General features: G+C 40.8%; 1 protein-coding gene across 1 annotated transcript in view; it reads left to right on the top strand.

Annotated features, from left to right (window-relative positions):
- Window positions 1-19,730, top strand: part of PTPRZ1 (protein tyrosine phosphatase receptor type Z1) — a gene marked incomplete in the record, with an annotated part of 199,168 nt that overhangs the window by 46,431 nt on the left and 133,007 nt on the right. The window contains 1 exon segment of the mRNA XM_034768527.1: window positions 6,498-6,563. Within this exon segment, the coding sequence (XP_034624418.1) occupies window positions 6,498-6,563 (66 nt within the window).

Raw genomic sequence — 19,730 nt, 5'->3', positions numbered from 1 at the left:
GCCCTAACTCCGCCCCCTCCTCCCTCCCACTTCCAGCCACGCGGAAAGGGCTGCCCGAGCGCTACCGGCTTCACAGTTTGCCGGGCAGCCCTCAGACCCTGCGCCCACGGCCGGCGCTTCCCCAGCGCAGCTGGAGCCCGGGAGGGGAAGCGCCCAGCCGGGGGCGCAGGGTCTGGAGGCTGCCCGGCAAACCGTGAAGCTGGTAGCGCTGGGGCAGCCCTTTCCTCGTGGCTGGGAATGGGAGGGAGGAGGGGGCGGAGTTAGGGCGGGTAGGGGTGGAGTTGGGGTGGGGCTGGGGGTGGGGAAATGGGCAGGGCCATGGCCCGTGGAGGGTCCTCTCTTTTTTTTATTTGCTGGATATGGTAACCCTAGGCTACTTATGATAAGGTCATAAGACAGCTAGGACCAAAAGTAAGTATGGCTTGGTAGATGTGATATTAACAATAAGGTATAGTCTTACTAAGAACTAATAGTAAAAAATAACCTTCCCAAAGACCAGTTAGAAGTGCCTGCTAATGCCTTAGTTGTAGTATTTACATGATGTTGTGTTTATAATGTTTATAGTACATATGTTAATAAAATTGCAGTGCTGAAATGCCTTGTTTGTGGGGATAGGGAAACCTAAAAGTTTTTATACTGGGAAAATGTTCAAATATAAAGATTAAAAAGCAATAAACTCATTTATGTTTTACTTGTATTTAATATTTTTCTAGCCATACTCTTTCCTAATTACTGAATTGTAATGGATGCAGATGATGGTCTCAATTTTTCTATGTAACATTAGTGAAGTGAATGAGGATTGAACAGATATGACTAAGATCAAAATTTGGCCCATGGTTTTAAAATCCATTCCTGTTGTAGTCCATCTCCTTCCTAAGTGTAAGTATGAAATCAGATGGAACTCCTTGAGTGCAGGAGCGTTGAACCTGGATTTATCAAAGGAATAATTAATTGGTATTTTTCAGGAGTTCCTTTAGATGCCTAATGGAACCTTGAGAATTCCCATAATTTTCCTTGCCTTACTCATCATAGGCTCTCTCCTGGTCCCATTAAACTAAATGGAAGAACTCCCATTGACTTTAATGGGAGCAGCATCAGTCTCCATACCTCCACCAAAGATGGACTGGCCTTACTTTAGAGCCCATTTTTATTGCTTTTTTTAATTAGATTTTGGGGTTAGAGGAAAATACTGGGAGATATGAGATTTCACAGGACCAAAACACATTTACAATTTGAATGAAAAATACATAATTAACTTCTATTCTATATGTACAGAACATCAGCCCCACAGTCCTTTATTTTCAGAACACTCCATAAATGCAGAAATGAGATGTTCTCTAAATATGTCCAGATTCTATAAATAAGCTATTTGATGACAGATTCATATCTAAGATGAGATTCTATACTAGACCTGTTAAAGACACAGCCAAAGAAGCTGCAGCCCATGGGAAAAGGGAGCTAAGCTGGCTTTAACTTCCCTTTGTACCCTGCTGATTCTGATGGCTGGAGTGGTTCCCAGTATAACTAAGCCCTAAGGATCTGTATAAGATACAGCAGCCTCCTCACAGTGCCCTCTGGGCAGCAGTCCTGCTCAGAATCTCTGTAGCACTACATGCTGTGGCCCTACCCCAACATCCCCTTCTGCCATGAGCAATGTCTCCTGCATTAGGGCTTGTGAGGAGGGATCCTGGCTGGATCTGAGGTTTTTAAAGACCTTTTATGTCGTCTGGCCCCTTTGCCCAATGTTAGTAATATAAAGGAGCCAGAACAAATGTGAGGGTCACAGGCATAGAAGTGTTTTTGTTTTTATTGACAGAACTATTCATTATTTACTTTTGCATTTTAATTAATAAAAATTCTGGGCCTGAATCAATCTTGCGAACCCAGAGGTAAATTAGGAGTAACTTCACTAAGGTAAATGGAGCTAAACTGGTGGTTTAACTGATGAGGTAAATGGGGGTAAAACTGATGTAAGTGAGAGGAGACTCTGGGTATTTATATTTATAATTGTGAAAAAAAAACTACTAGATCTTGTCATTCTCAGTCCTCGACTTTTAACCAGAAAATCATCTTCCTCCATTTTCTCCTCTTGGCTAAGGACTAGAACATGCAACAAGGTCAACAACAAATGAGTCGACCTGGTAGTAACCCCTTTTGATCTGTGTAGCCTCTTGCCAGAAATGTCCCTTAAGTGCCAATGGAAATGCGATGTGCACTATTGAAATCCATTTGTGCAGACATAAAAGAAAATCAGTTTCACAGCCTCACAAGGAAATTTTTGGCCCGGTAGAAGTGTGGGGGAATAGGGAAATGAAAAGCATTTTAATTATTTTTCACTCCTATCTGACTTTCATAGAAAGGTAGCCATGCAACTGGCTAAAACATGATCCTATGACTCCGCCAACTTGCGGTATGAATAAATCAACAAGCTGTGGAAACACGTTCTGCAGCTTCAGGCAAGCCTTTGTGCACATGAAAACATGAAGTATTTTTGCTTTATAAACTAAAACCTCCAGTATTAGAGTTCAAACTATTTTTAGGTATTGAATGAAATACTGTGGGTCAATTTTACAAAAGCCATGTTGCCATCAATTTTTGAAATCAAGCGTTTGGTCCAGAAATTAGTTTCTAATAATGCAGATTTGACTTCATTTTTTGTTTCCTCTTTTTAAATTATTTTCTTCTTCTATTCAGCTAAAATAAAATTTTAATTTAAGCACAATAATGCATTGCATTTACATGGATGCCTACTCCCAGGTAGCCAGGAATAAAGTGGTTGTAGATTTGCTAATTATAACACACAATAAATTACACAAAGATATCCCACCCCTATTTTGTCCATACATTGTCAGCTGGTCAACATCAAGTGTTTACACAAAGCATTATTGTATTTTCCCATAGTAGTATTACACCAGTACCACGGAAGAAAAACTGCTATATTTGTGTTCTCTCTCTTTCTCACTCACTCTTTTCTCGAACTCTCCCCTCCCCCACTGTGCATTACTTCCACCATCACCTTCCTCAAAAGTAGTTCGTTCTGTGTGTGTGTGTGTGTGTGTGTGTGTGTGTGTGTGTGTATTGCAATTTTCAATTTTTTAAAATGGAAAGAAAGCAATAGGAAAAAAGTTAACGACGGCACATGTGGGAAAGCATAATATTTGTAAATCAGTTTTCTGTGAGCATTTTGTAAAGAGTACAATAGGTGAATAGCAGAGTAAAGAAGGTGTATGAACTTAGAAAATCCTCTGACATTTATACAGGCTTCCCACAAGATTTACTGGGTATAAAAGTCTATAATGCACCAAAAAAGTGAATCCTTCTTCTTTTTTCTTGTTCATTGAAGCTATCACTCCTTGCCCATCAGACCTCCGTATGGAATTTAAAAAGTGGTGATACTCTCTCACGCCCAAACTCTGCTTCGTTAGCATATGAATGCCCAACAGATTGTTTGAAGTAACAATTAGGAGAACAATAGATAAAGGAGGAAATTGGAGACAGCAACTAACACCTGGGAATCAGGGCTTAAACAGCTTTCTTTTACATATTGATTAAAAGAAAACACTAGCAAATGCATGTTGACTGAAAACGTGGTACAGAAAAAGTGCTAATATACATAACCATAACGCATGGCTTGGTCCTCACTTTCAATTACACTCTATAAATAGCTCATTTACCACTTTACCTCGTAAGGGCCTGATCCTGCTGTTTTTGTGCACACCAAATTCCTGTTGACTACAGTGGGTGTACACATGTATAGAGGCTGCAAGATTTCAGGGGAAATGTCTTAAAGGAGTTGGAGTCATGTGGATGATACAGGTGTACTGTCAGAATTAGCAACCTGCATCTATTCCAAGGAAACAACTGGAAAATATTGTGATATATATGTAAATATTTTTGCCCAGAAGCAACTATAATTGTAATGTCCTATAATCAATAATATATGATGACTTTCTCCCAGGGATCCTGGTGAAAATAATATATGGACCTTGCTGAGCTAACTTGTTTGTTTTGTAAAATTTTATCAATGGCACAATATGAGCAGAGTTTTACAGCATCTTACAGCATTTTCCCCAAAAAGACAATCAATACGTGCTCTTGGTATGCCTGCATAGTTAATTGTTTCTGCAGTAGGTTACAGTGTGCTTCTTTGAACAATGTTTAAAGAAGCTACACTAGGATTATGACCCTAAAATATGACCGGGATTCTCAAAACCCCTTCAACTTCTGTCTAAACGTGAGGGCCCAGATTCTGCTTTTATCACCTGTGCACACCGATAAAGTCACAGGAGTTATTTGGACATAAGTGAGAGCAGAGTTTGGTCTGAGGTTATTTAATGGTGGATATTCATCTAAAAACAAAACTACGTAATCAAGGTATAATATGCACTTTTAGTAGTAACCAATTTTTCTATTCAGTGCTGAAATTCCATTGCAGAAAGCTTTGTTCTCCCTATCATCAAATGAAGTCACCAGTCCCTTTCTGGACAAAGAAACACTTAGGGTGAACTCCTGGCCCCTTGAAGTCAATGATAAAATTCCCACTGACTTCAATGGAGCCAGAATTGACCATTTCTGAAGGGCCACGAAGGAATACATTTTCTGGAAGTGGGAGTTTCTGGTGCCAGTTGCTGTACTTTAGATGTGATGGAGAATGGAAAGAAGGGAATGGGGATGGAATGAAGACTGGAAAGAAGAAAATATGTTTCATTAGTCCTGCTACCTACAAGAATATCAAATGTGGATAAGCTAAAGCTTTAAAACTGATCAATAATTTAAAAATTTTATTAAGATAATGTTAAAAAAAGTGAACAGAGTTTCAGCATAGAAGCTTCTGGTTATCAGGGAATAACATACAGATTATCAAGGGTGCAAAGTTTGGTTTAAGATTGGGTGGCATAAGGAATACATAATCTGCAATATCCCCGATTGGGGGTAAAAGGTTGATGGGTCAAAGTACAGGCATTGAGATATGAGGGTATGAAGTTCATAGAGTGGCTATGTTCGGGTGTGGAGTATAATGAGTGGATATGATGATGAGGATGGATTGACCTTCATTTGGTGAGATTTAATGTTCAGGGAGTTTATGGTTCCAGTTCATATGATCCAATGGAGAAGGTCTCTACATTTAAATAAAACTACCAAATACATTTCTATTTTTTGCATATTTGCTTATAAGACCGATATAGACTGCAATATTGATGGCACTAGTGGTCTATTTATCCTATATTTACCATTCAGAATCTAAAACAGGTGAATTTAATAAATGTCTAGGCATTAGAAATGACAAATCACTTGTGTCACACTGTCTGGAGTGGCTCATGACTGTGAGAGACTACCTCAGGGCAGTGTGTCAGAAAACAGGGCAGATACCCCAAACTGGTAGAGTGTTCTATACTTAGATTTCATCAAGCCATTAACAAATGTGAACTCTTGGATCGCTATACTGGTCTAACCATGGAGTCACAGACAGTCCCCCTAGCCTCTCCAGTCTAAGTGACCTTTTATTACAAAAATTACATCATATTTAATTTATGTTGCTTCTAGTCCCAAGAGACCAGTCACTTACCCCAGATCAATTGGTATTCTAGATCTTACACCAAAGACAATAAAGATTTATTAGCTAAGAAAAAGACATGAGAGTTAGGCCCTGGTGAGCCACAGTTTGTAACTCCAATGGTGGCAGTAATATTATAAACTGCCACATTCCCAAAAGTCTTTTCCAGGATATCCAAACGGTGTCTGAGGAACTCTGTTTTGCATCTGGTACACTTCCCTGTAAGAGTCCAAACAGTCTAGAAATGCAGGACCTTTCCTTGAGTCCATACTTATAGTTTCTTCTCACAGAAAACAAGCTGACAATGTCATTACCCACATGGGCTTTTCCTTTGATAATGGAGAGTGAGGAATGCATTTTGAGTTTTTGACCTCTGATCATCACACACAATGCCCACTTGCTTTGAAGTTAACACTTTTCTGTTAAAATTCTTCATTTTGCATTCCACAAGGCTTCTTTCTCATTTGATGGGTTATTTAGTCATGGGGTATGCACAATGCAAATGTTTGCTACAATATTCTAATGGAATACAGATAAGTAAAAACAATGCAAATAACACCCCACTAGTGTTCAAGACATTTAAACACTAAATACACTCATACCTTTAATAATCCCTTTATCTATACTAACATACAAGTGAATTGGACTGGGGTTCTGGCATGAGTAGTACACCTCTACCCTGATATAATGCTGTCCTCTGGAGCCAAAAAATCTTACTGAGTTATAGATGAAACTGCATTATACCGAACTTGCTTTGATCTGCCGGAGTGCGCGCCCCCCGAGCGCCGCTGCTTTACCGCGTTATATCTGAATTCATGTTATATTGGATGGCATTATATCGGGGTAGAGGTGTACCTGGTCTACCAGCATCACAACTTGTTTGTGGATTCATCCTTTTTTTCTTCTTGTTACTGATACTTTTCTGTTTGTTTGTTTTTTGTAGATTTGGTTTATGGATACTATAGACAGCAGAGAAAAATGACTGAAGAGATTGACTGGTCCTATACAGGTAAATGCATTATGTGACTGAAGAAAATATTTTGATTTGATATTTCACATTCACTCTTATAACTCCTGGGGTCTGCAGTAAAGCTGTAGCTAAAATTGTACTGGGGACTGAGTTTTATATATACAGAGTTTAAAATTAAGTCTGGAAAGTTTCAGGAACAAGTACTGATTCAGTTGCTGTAGAACAGGCTAGATTTGTTTTCATTGAATTTGTTACACTCAAAAAGGTATGGCCCTGATTAAGCAAAGTGGTTTAACATGCAACGGTCTTTAAGCCTTGAGTGCTCACCCTCTATTGTTAGGCGTTCTCTCTCATCACCTGTATATCACAATTTGGGGATTATGCAAGGCAGACAGACAGGCCATGACTGGCTAAATCCTGGTTGAGGGGTAGTGAAATTACCTGTACCTGCTCTATGTCCACTCCTGGGACTCTGTAGAATTCAGCTTTGGGGCACCTAAGTGTCTTTTTCCACATCAGCTACCACACTGGCTTAACCATCCTCAGGATCAGTCAGTCTGGTACAGAGCTCCCATCTGTGGGAGGAAAGGACTTCAGTGCTGCTTGGGATTTACCCACACTTGTCTTCAGTATGGACTGAATAACAGGTGAATAAGGCTACGTCCTCACTGGGGGGGGGAGGGTCGATTTAAGATACGCAAATTCAGCTACGCGAATAGCGTAGCTGAATTCGACGTATCGGAGCCAACTTACCCCGCTGTGAGGACGGTGGCAAACCGACCTCCGTGGCTCCCCCGTCGACAGCGCTTACTCCTACCTCTGCTGGTGGAGTACAAGCGTCAATTTGGGCATCTAATGTCGCGTCCCAACGAGACGCGATAATTCGATCCCCAAGAGATTGATTTCTACCCGCCGATTCAGACGGGTAGTGTAGACGTAGCCTAAGACTTATACAGGTGGGCTGTATAAGAACTTCGGGATCCCAGATTTTGCTATAAAGGACTGTCATCTTTCAGACGTATTGAAATGTTAATTTTGTTCTAAAAAGTTACTTACATCTTACCTAGAGCCAATTTTAAAAAATGCAAGTAACATATAGTAGCTGTACATAGCCACATACTTTTTGTATAGCTTTAATTTGTTTAATCCCTTTCAAAAGGTACCAGTATGAGAAGAATCAGGAACCTGGCAAATTTCAGCTTTTCATATCTTTAGTTCAAAAAGTTTCTGAAGCCACAGATAACTTTTCAAATCTTTCAAATCTAAAAATAGATCTAAAAACAGATTTTAGTCTCCATCTCTCAGTTTGCAAGGCAAAACCTTTTCTTCCATGGTAGAACATGTCTAACAAGTCTGAGCCCAGAGAGAATTGAAGCAGGCAAGTCATAAACCCCTTAACAATGAGTTTATAATGGAAACACCTACTCAGACACTTTGCGCTATAGTATCCATGGGTGAGATCAATCAGCACAACATTCCTTATTCAAAATCCTTCTCTGTCTTTTGTAAACATTACTCTGTATAAAAGAAGTAGAGTTGATCACAAAGAATGCATACTCTCAGAGGCCAAATCCTGATCCCTGTGCAAAGAACTATTAAAGGGCTTTTGCACGGGGGATTAATATGGGGTTCAGGGCAGGACAGAACCTCCCTTTAGGCTGCAAAATACCATCAGAGCTTTTTTGCAGCTGCTACTACACGCTCAGAACTGCAGTAAAACCTCTAATCTATGGGCATCCTCTCTGCCTGATTTTTTTAAAACTGGATCTATACCATTCAGATGGACAGACTTAACCTCTGAGAAGTTTGTATGTGGCTGGGACCGCACTGCACAGCTAAACTGCACAGCTCTGTTGCTATGAGACCTCCTAAGAAGACTCTTAGAAAATGTAAGACCAGGAAAGACTTTGCAAAAGAATCTCCTTCTAGATGCATTTGTTGTCACCAAAACGTGAATTTGCCTATGTACTCAATTTTGCTAGCTCTCATGATTTTATCATAACTGTCATGATATTTGATGTGTTTCTTAAAGCTCCAGCTTCTGGAGTCAAGAGATTACATGAAAACTTCAGCTTTCATTTTTAAAAAGTAAGTTTCTAGTCCTCATGGTTTCAGAGAACAGTTTTAAAATGTAACAACCCGAGTGCATTCTAAAGGCTCAAAAGCCAGAAGGCAAATAAAAAGAACCCAACCTTTATTTATTTATTAAATCTCAACATTTTTAAGCCAGTCACATGAATTGTTTATGACTTATGATTTTGGAATGCTCAAGGTTGGCAATACTAGGTACTTATGTATGCACATGCCTGTTTGTATATGGAAACTAGGGTTTTGGTGCATAAACTTGCATTCGCAAGTTTGAATGTACAGCCCAAACTGAGAAAGTGTACTCATTCTTTGCTCAGACTCAGTGTTCAGGATTCAAGTCTATCAAATCCAAGCATAATCTAAGGAGCCTGAGAAATTAGCCTCTGTGGCTGTTGCTTTGTGGGAGCTTTGTGGGCCTTTGGGGCTCTCCAATCATTGAGTTTCATCAGCATGTGGTAGTAGAATTCCCACTCCTGCAGATGCACAATTCACTTTAGGCAGCCTATCTAAAAACGGGGGCCTGTAAGTCTGTTCTGCTAGTAAACAGTAATATAGCCACGTTTGGACAAACTTCACCCTGCCCACAAATGTTAGTCTAGGGTTACTATATTTCAGTTTATCAAAAAGAGGACACTCTGTGGAGGAGTGGAGGGAGCTAAATGCAAAGAGGGGAAGATGGGGAGGGTTCAGATGGGAGTGTTGGAGGGGATACCTGTGGTAGGGGTACTTACTGGAGGTGGGGGGCAGTGGCAGGACAGCATGCACAAGCCCAGGACGCAGCAACAGTTGTCAATCAGCACCTCCCTGTGGGACAACCTTCCCAAGGCTGGGAGCCTGGGCGGGATCTGGCAGCTGTGGCTTACAAGAGAATGGACCAATCAGCTGTGAATGCAGGGGAGGGACCAATCAGGAAGTGGACCAATTGGGGCTCTTTCTGAGCTACAGCGTGTCTGCTCTGCAAACAGACATTTCCTCTTATTTGAAAAATCTGACCGGACGAAAAAAGGAAGCTCAAAAAAAGAGGCAGTGTCAGGGGAAACTACTGTTTCAGGTGGTCGGTTTCAGTCTCCAGTAAACAGCACTGTTCCAGCGCACGTTCAGTTCAAGTTAAGAAGCTTATCTTTGAAACTGTGAGTGCTGAAAATATAGGTCAGAATTTCCAAACCTGGGTGCCTAAAGTTTGGTATCTAAATCGGTAGTTAGGCTCCTAACTAAAAGTGGCCTGATTTTTTAGGCATTCTATTAGATTTCCAGTTCTGTTTGTTGCATATGTATGGACTTAGGTGCCCAACTTTAGTTTTTTTTACCTTAAATTCTGTTGCATAATTCCTCAGGACTGGGTAAATTCTGTGGCAAACTGTCATAGAATTGCCAGAAAAAGATGTCTTTGCTTATGGAGAGGGTTCAGAGAAGAGCCATGAGAATGATAAAGGGCTTACAACACACACATGCCTTATAGAGAGTGACTCAAGGCGATCAATCTATTTAGCTTAACAAAAAAAAGTTTAAGGGGTTATTTGATTACAGTCTATAAGTACCTGCCTGGGGAGCAAATATTTGACAATGGTCTTTTCAGTCTAACAGAGAAACGTATGACACAATCCAATAGCTACAAGTTGAAGGTAGGCAAATTCAAACTGGAAATAATGCATAAAACGTTAACAATGAAGGTAATTAACCATTGGAACTATTTACCAGGAGCATTGGTAGATTTTCCATCACTGGCAATTTTAAAATCAAAATTGAATGCTTTTCTAAAAGATTTACTCTAGGAATTATTTTGGGGATGTTTTAGGGTGGTCCCTTCTGGCCTTGAAGCTATGAATATTTTGGGAATCAGTGTGCTTCTATTTCTCACTCTTCCATGGGGCAGCAGATAGCTGTGCTACCTCAGCTGGAACTCAGGGAAGGAATTGTGACACAAAGAGCTGACCTTACTTCCCCCTTATTCCCAAGGAAAAGTTATCAACTACCACTCCTAACCAGTAGCAGATTACAACCCCATTCCACCCCTGACCCGTGTGGCAGCTAAACTGGGTTTACCTACATATTAGGAGTGCAAATCTAAGGCTCCACCCACTCCCCACCCCTCTCTGCCCACTTCACACACCCCTGTTAGGGAGTGGGAGCACTGGGGACATAGCCCCAGCTTCTCCTCCCTATGCCTGATGTGGGAAAGCTGCACTGGTAGGTTGGGGGGAGGGACTTTGCTCCCATTTATACCCCTACAAGGTGAAGACCTGTCTCTTGTAATTAAGTCATATTAAATTGTGGTTAGAGTGCCATTTTTAAATACCATTTTTAATAGGATGGTTTCCCCAGTGAAAGAAAACTAATGAATTCCTTCCTTCTTCCCAGGACTAAGTGAGAGATGGTAGGGTGCTGACACCTGGGAAACTTAGGTTCAGGAGCAGCCAAGGGCTGATGAAACTAGGAAGCATGGATGCATCTGGGCTCCAAGGAGAGGGTACATATCACATCATACAGTATTTGTATTTATTCCTGCTGGCTAGCTACCATAGCAGTATTGGCATAATATTGTGATCAGACCTGATATTTCTATCGCCGTGCAGGAAATACATCACTGTGACAGTATCCATATATTAATAATAAATGACCTGATAGATCAGTGCTGTAAGTAACAAAGAAAAACCTATGCTACTGTGCTTTGGAGGGTCCCACCCTAATAAAGGTTATAGCATAAGAGATAAAAATAGTGTGGATTATTGGATTAGCTGATTTAAAAAGTGGCTAAGCAGAGGCTAGCTTCATTTTTCTAGTAGGCTGTTTGCTTAGGAGGCTGTCCAAATGCTTCTTGCATGATAGCTCATTCCATACATTTGTGTCCTTGTGAACAATGTGGTCACTGATAGCTCCAATGTTTTGTCAGTCAAATCACAGGCTCATTAATTATAAAGTCTATTACATTTTTATGTGTTTGGACAGGCTGATGATTCAGAAACAGAAATTGCAACATTACACATTTCAGTGCATCACAGGGATGCAGTTTTCCCTGGTATGCAATTACATGTAAACATTATTGACTATGGAGAAAACACCATTTTAAATCTCTAGATGGACTGTGTCCATGAGAAACAAGCAAAGAACATTGTGTAAAATAAATGAAAAAATAACTATATTTATGGTCAAATATGTGTGGACCTTATGTTCCTATAAATAAAAGCTATGGTTCAAAAGAGCCTGTTCATTCAAATGGAAACTGCCTCTTTTGTTACAGTAGAATTGGTCTTTGAGCACAAAAAAGCAAGCTCATAACAGCAAATTACAGCTTATTTAACTTTGATGCAATCAACAGTTTTTAGCATACATTTGGTGGAAAACTAAGTACATAATGCAGATATTGTTTATAAATTGGACCCTGGTATGGTTGCACGTGGCCCTTCAGTCTTGTATGCTTGTAGTAGATTAAAGTAACAAAGAAACAAAGCATGACCCATGTATGACCCCAGCTCATGTTTGTCTCCAGTTTCATAAAGTTCTATAATTTTGTGCCCTCTAATAATTTGCAATTAAGACTGCAGTCATCTGTTTGCCAAAATTTCCTGCTCTGATGAGGCCTATTCCATCTCCTCTTGGTCCCTGTAACTGCTACATACAAACGCAATGGAGCAGGTGGGTAATGTTCAGCATCAACACATCATCTCATTAACTAGATCTTTTTAAAAGCTGCTTCAAAGTTACAGATGATAGAGAATCTGCATGAGGATGTGCCTGTGTAAAGTCTGGTACTATTGTTTTGATGAAAATTTCATAGGCAAGGCTCAAAACGGTGTATGTGGTACCTGTTAGACATAGGCAATATTACACCACATGCTTTTTCTAAGCTTACCATCTCTGAGACATGCACCGAAGTAAAAGGAACAAGCATGCTGGGGTCATCTCACACTAGAGTATGGGCTGTGGTTAAGTATAATTTAATATGGAGATCTCATAAAACTGGAAGGGACCTTGAAAAGTCATTGAGTCTAGTCTCTTGCCTTCACAGCAGGATCAAGTACTGTCCCTGACAGATTTTTGCCCCAAATGGCCCCCTCAAGGTTTGAACTCACAACCCTGGGTTTAGCAGGCCAATGCTCAAACCCAGGGCCAGCTTTATAACCCGCAGGGCCTGATTCCAATACCCAGTGGCAGCCTGGGGCTTCAGCAGCACTTCGCGGCGGGAGGTCCGCTCCAGGTCTTCCGCGGCACCTAAGGACCCCCCACTACCGAAATGCCACTAAAGACCCCCTGAGCGGATCCTCCACCGCCGAAGACCCCCGGCGCGGGGCCCTATTAGGCATGGGGCCCGATTCCGGGGAATCGGGTGAATCGGCTTAAAGCCGGCCCTGCTCAAACCACTGAGCTATCCCTCCCACCATAAACCAGCCTCCTATATAACCACTGATTTATTTCTCACTTGTAATTATACTCAAGCCATGCTACACTAGGCAAGGTGTGTGCTTGAGGAATACTTGTTTCTAAAATGTGCAGATGCTTAACATGAAGTTATTGTCAACCACAAACCAAAATAGATTTCTGCACTGATGAATATTAGAGCCCTGCAAACTTAGGATCTGGTCTGTCACCCTTACTCATGCTCATGTCAGTATCTTACTCCATGAGTAATCCCACTGGGTTGGGTCCAGTTATGAACCTCTTTTGGTGTGTGCATTTACTCATGTGAGTAATCCCATTAGTTTCAGTGAGACTACTTGTATAAATGTTCACACCATGAAGAAGAGCCACACAATTGATCCCTTCTGTAATTCAGTGACAAGTGTAACATCTCATAGAACAGATCATGGCCCAGCCTATGAAGCCTCCTAGGGATGTAAGGAGGGGTAAGACTTTACCCCCAGTGGCCCTCTCAGCCTGCCCTTATCCCCAAGGTGGGTGGTGTAAGCAGGGGCTGCATGCCTGGTGTATCCCCAGTGCAGGTGGGTGGGGAGTAGGCAGAGGGTGGGAGAAGCACAGACAGGGCATAGTATGTTTGAATATTCTACACTGGAGAGTTTTGTGAACCTCAAAGGAGCACACATATATTTTCCCTTTTTATTCTTTTCCCTTTTAATTGAATCCAGTTTGAGGTAGATGAACAACTGCTTAGACTGATATAGAAGCGAGGGGAGCATGGAATAGCCCCTATTGACAAAAATTGCAATTTTATTTATTACTATTTCTGAGCATTCTTAAAGATTTGCTGCAGCTCATTTGCATATTTAGGGCTTGTGTGGGGTGATGTGCAGCTGAGCACTGCCCCAGGAACAGTGCAGGGAAGGACTTATACCTCTAAAAATCAAAATTCCCCCCATGTTTCTCCCTTGCTACAGTGGGATGATAATTTGCTGCTGGCCTATACCAGCATCAAATGACAATACTTCACCACAAGCTCACCTATTCTGGCCAAAGTGTTGGAGGGGCAGAGCCAAGGCTATACCCACTAATCAGATCTTCCTCTCCACGGCAGTCTGTCTGACCAGTGAGTCAGGGCCCAAGATCCAGGTAAGCCTGTACTGGGACACACTGTGGGCATCTTACTCCCCTCCATGTCCCATTTCAGGTATTCAGTCCAGGGGATAATTGTGCCTAGAGAGGATTTTTAAAGACTTTTCAGACTATGTTCATATGACTCTATTTTTTGTCATAGATTGTATATTTGCCCTATTTATTGCAATACAGTTTGAGAAACTCAGTTTTCTAGATTCTCTGTACATTTTTATATTTTCTTGCACATCAAAGTATCTCCCCCCCCCCCCCAAATTTAAATTCTTAATTTCTTCCTAGACTCATGGGTTTAAAGCAGGGGTTCTCAAACAGGGGGTTGCGAGGTTATTGCATGGGGGGTTGCAAGCTGTCAGCCTCCACCCCAAACCCCGCTTTGCCTCCAGCATTTATAATGGTGTTAAATATAAAATAAGTGTTTTTAATGTATAAGGGGGGGGTCACACTCAGAGGGTTGGTATGTGAAAGGGGTCACCAATACAAAAGTCTGAGAACCCCTGGTTTAAAGTGCAGTGTCGGCACCGTGCGCATATTCAGTCATATCTCTCATTTTAGAGTCAAAAATAAATGTTTGCTGCTCTTGCTCCAGTTAGGCCTTCAGATCCAATACAACTAACAGGGCGTGAGCTGGTTCCTGTTCCTCCTCCTTGTGCATCAACAACAGAATTGTTTACTGAGTTGCATACAGTCACACCTGTGAAAACCTGTTCACACCAGTGGGGTTATCCAAGTGTCAATACTGACCTAGTTTGGTTTACAGACTTTCTATTATCATTGGTAATAATGCATGGCAAGGCAAGAAATCAGCTTGAGTTAGATCTCAGGCTGACTCTGCAGGGCTGGCAATTGGGGGGGAAAATACTTGTAAGATGAGTACATTTGATTAGGAGTCGTTGAAAGACAATAATTGTTGAAGTAGTTTATTGGGGAGAAAAGAAGTAAATATAAAGAGACTGATCACTCCCTCCCAGGGGAAAATGAGGAAGAGGGAACCTCCCTGAGGGTCTTCTGGGAGATTAGCCCTGTGTTGCTCTGCTAGTGAGGCAAGGTTTGTCTCCCCCTCAGAACAGACAATGAGTTGTGCCTACAAACTGCATCTATCCCATTGATCCTCATGGATCCTAGAGGAGCACTGGTAGCTATAGACATCCATGCAGAGGTCATGTGCTCCTGGACTGGCTCCTTGAACTTTTCAGAATCCTCTTCCCATTACTGCTGCTCCATGGCTGTATGGCTCAAATGGAACCACACTCTCAAGGTAGGGCTTCTGCAGCTGGTGGTTGCCCCACAATTCCTCATGAAAGGTGGGCCCCCACTGTGGAGGTGGTCCAGTGTAAAGCTATTACAGCCTAGAGCTGCGTTTGTATCTCTGCCATAATTTCCACAGGGCCGATGGGGGTTGACAGTATACATCCCCCCGACCCAACTCCTGACCTGCTCCTTCCATTTGGTCCCCAGACCTGCAGAATGTCCTCTGCTGCCCCAGAACCAGCTTGAGCCCCTCTTTCAGGTGGAAGAAGTGCGTAGTCCCTCTGCACACCGATCAAAGGACACAGTTGGACACAGTTTTAGATATTTCTTCCCATATTGTCACAGTTATACTCACAATAAATCAACTCCATCCCCTCCTCTGGACTCTTCCTCCACATTCCCGAAGGGCTTTCTTTAGGAGAAATTAGGCTGTAGCTGCTAAACCAGAAAAATTCTATGGAATTCCTTGATCTGACACTCTCAGATCCTAATCCTATTTCAATAGCCACAAAAATATTGACAGCTCTAGAATGTTGACTGTTCTAGAATGTTTTATCAGCCGCCTCTTTCATCAGCTGCCTCTTTCATCCATCATTACAGATTCCTCACTCGGTACTACGCAGTGTGAGCTAGAATACTACCAGTGAATTTGCGGACTCAGTGTCAGTCGTCTCAGGTGGGCTTTCTCTGACCAAAATGAGATATTTTAAAGAAATATGTGGGCCTTAAGAATAATGCAGTTAGAGAGAGAGAGCACTGAAACCTGGAAAAGATGGTTGGCGGCTGGGAAGAGACTCCCAAGTTAGAAGTTTAGGATAGTAGGTTTTTTTGTTGTTGTTGTTGTTGTTTTTTAATATCTGAAGTCTCTTAGTTTAACAGAGAGTTAATCCAGGCCAAGGTTGGGTTGTCACAGATCAGCAGCCGTTTCTTCTACTGATTTAAAAACAAACAAACAAAATATCCTACACTATTTTATTTGATAGTTTAAAAAACAAAAAGTGCACAAACTATTGCCACAGTATTTCAACATCAGATAGATGTGGCAGTTGGAATTGCTCCAGTTATTTGCAAATTATTTTCTAATGTCTCAGGTAACCATGGATTTAGAAACTATTTTTAAAGTCTCTTGCCACTCCTGCATACATACAATCAAGAATGGTAAATGTTTTAAAGTATTGGTTGGATGAATCCTCCACCTGTATTTTTTCTTTTGAATTTTTTTTAGAGCAGTAAAAAGTGCTATTTAGTGACTGATACCTCCTCACTTATTTCAAATAGGCACTCAAGAAGGCTAGAGTTGTGTTTGGAATATGTTATTTGTGAAGTGAGCCTTGGAATTCTGAGTAGAGTGATCTCTAGGAATTAAATATGAAACATGGGTTCCCAAACTCCTTAATCTGTCACTTTACCAGTCTTCAGAATATCCAGAACAGGGTGAAGAAGGAGAGCAACACACAGCAGAATGGATACCATGTAGCATGTTTTATTGGGGGAAAAGTACAATGATTTAAATAGGGAAATCTGTAGATTCCCCTTACTTGTAAATCTCTGCTATACTGTCAGTACTATAGTATCCTGCTATAACTAATCTTTAACAACATATTTTAACTATCAGTGAGAGACTGTTAGTCAAAATCTGTTATTGGATATGGATGCAGGGCCAGATAAAGCAATGTCACTCTCACTCGTATGAGTATAAACAGATGATAATCTGAGGTTCAGTTGCCCTGCCCTTCACCCCCAATTGAATGATTTGTCCTGAAATTACATACACTTTCTGTATATTAGGGAAGGTTGAGTAGGATGTGTGAAAGGTGGTATAGGACAAGAAGGCTGAGGCAAGGAGAGAATAAGGACAGAGATAGAGATGGGATGATTTTCATGAAGAGATGCAAGGACATGAAAAGGAACCAGAATGCAGCATGGAAAAGCAGCACCTGGGGGACTCCTTTCAAACTCCCCATTCAGGGGCAGCATTAAATGTCAAGAAAATGGCATTCAGAGGAAGCCCTTAGTCAGGAGCATCAGGAAAAGCAGATGGGAAGTTGAGACCTGCTGCTGTTGCTGGCCTCTTGTATGCCTAAGGCAGTGTAGTACACTGGGCATAGAGGTCTGGCCCCTAACACAGGATGGGAAGTCGGAAACATAACCCAGATCTCCGAGCTTTGCCACAGACATGCAATGTGATAAGTCACTTTAACATATTATGCCTCAATTCTGAGACAAAATCTGTAAGATGGGGCTAACAGTACTTCACATCCTCATAGGAGGCAGAGATTTCTATGATGCATTGCAAATGTACTTGTTCAGTATTATGATCTGTGCATTAACTCCTCCTCATCAATTAGGCTCCGGTTTAGAGAAGTACCCAGTGCCTGCGTTTTCTCAGGACACGCCTTTCACTGTATCAGCCCTCCCTAGCATTTACATTTGTGACTCTGCCGACACTGTCTGATTTTCTTCTCCTGTAACACAACCACTATTTTTCAAAGTGTCTCTTGCTTTGCTTTCTTTCCATGGAGTCTATTTCTCTTTTCCCATATTAAATTATCTCTGGCCTTTCGGTGTCTTCCTTCCTAGTCCTTCTGTCTACTTACTAATTACAAAATTACTGTCACTTTGCTGCTTGCTGCCTACTGTATTCTAGGGAGAAACTCTTTCCAATATCCAGCAGCTATTACGGTACTGGAGAAGGAGCCAGCTGACTCTGTTTCCTTGGCTATCTTTGTGCTTACCCTCTCCTCAACTGCCTTTTCTGAAATGTCACAGACACTCTCTAGCATGGTTACCATGGTGCATTCTGTTGGAATGTCTGCAAGAGTTCATACAACCTACCAGCAAATCAGCAACACATTTTAAAAGGTCATATAATGATGCCAGCCATTTACCTACTCTATTACAATTTAAAGGACATTATAGTAGGTGCTTATTGGAGCTCCTTTTACATTGTGGTCACCTGTCTAGTACCTCAGAATCTTCTCTTTCTACCATTTTGCCCCTCATATTGTGTGCGTATCTATAAACTACCTGGGAGCATTTCAAATCAGCTGATTATTTATAAATATTAGCACTGCTATAGAACAGTTAAATCCAACTGCTCCTTTTGTTCATTATCTTCTTAAAGGATGCTAGAAGATTTTATCCACTTCCTCACAACTGATCTGTTATTTCAAAAAAAAAAAATCAACCCTCTTCTTGATAGACATTGTTTCCTGTTGTGCAAATGTATATCTGCAGATTAGGAGTGGCTGGCCTCCAGCTGTATGAAAATTATAAAAGAAAAATCTCAAATTTGTAGTTAGCCACAGCTAAACAGATGCCCAAACAGTGGAGTCCATTTAAAAAAGGAAACATAGATTTTAACGCACTTTGTGGAATCCTTTAACAACATTATACAATTTTTCTACAATATTTTATTCAATTCATAAACATATTTTCTGACATAAACATGAATAAATGCTTTTGTTCCAAAAGCTTGTAAATTGCATTACTATTATTGTTTCAGGTTGTATTGGTCACGTTTTGCTTCACTGCAATGAGGTATACTGGGTAACACATTGTGACAGGTGCAACAAATGAAATATCACAAAATATGGACAGCATCTCAGAACTACAGTTTGTTCTGCTCTGTTTCATTGAAAAATATTTTTTACATAACATGACTGAATTCTGCTCCTGGTTGTACTGGTTTAACTCCAATGAAGTCCATAAGATTGGACAACTGTAACAGCAATTGTAACCTTAGATTTTGTAATTATTATTACTGGGGGAGAAAACAGCATGTTTTGTTTGGGTGTTAGTAGAAACATTTTTGGATAATTAATGCTGTACTCAGCGCAATTCCCAATTTCTCATAGTCTTCTGAACTGTCCAATTACATGTCTCATTCCTATACTGTGGGCAAAGTTCATTCCTGGTGTGGCTCCATTGACTTGCTGAGCATGAGTGAAGATATAAGAATTGATTTGTACAATCTCTGCAGCCTAGCCAAAATACTGCTAATGCCCAAAGTTTCTTTCCTGCTCAAGCATTATAAAATTCCAGTGATTTTACAGGACTAAAATAAAGGCCTGCATAAATAGCAAATTAATGCTTTAGCAACATTTATTAGTGACTCTATTAATTACTGCATTACTCACAAATTCATTTTGCTTTGATACATTTCAATATAATTATTTTTTAAATTGTAATGTTTAACTTCTACTTTAACTGAAATTTCCGATGGGAATTTAGCAGTGTTTCAAACTTTTGTGTAAGGCCCCGAACTAAAGCCCATTGGGGTCAATGAAAAGATGTCCCTTGATTTCAGTGGGCTTTGGATCAGCCCCACTGTATAGATACAACCAACTTTTTTTATAAGCAGTA

Source organism: Trachemys scripta, chromosome 1 (genome assembly GCF_013100865.1).
Source record: "Trachemys scripta elegans isolate TJP31775 chromosome 1, CAS_Tse_1.0, whole genome shotgun sequence".
In the NCBI taxonomy this organism is placed as follows: domain Eukaryota; kingdom Metazoa; phylum Chordata; order Testudines; family Emydidae; genus Trachemys; species Trachemys scripta.
The sequence above is the reverse complement of the archived record's forward strand: the minus strand, read 5'-3'. Positions and strand labels throughout refer to the sequence as shown.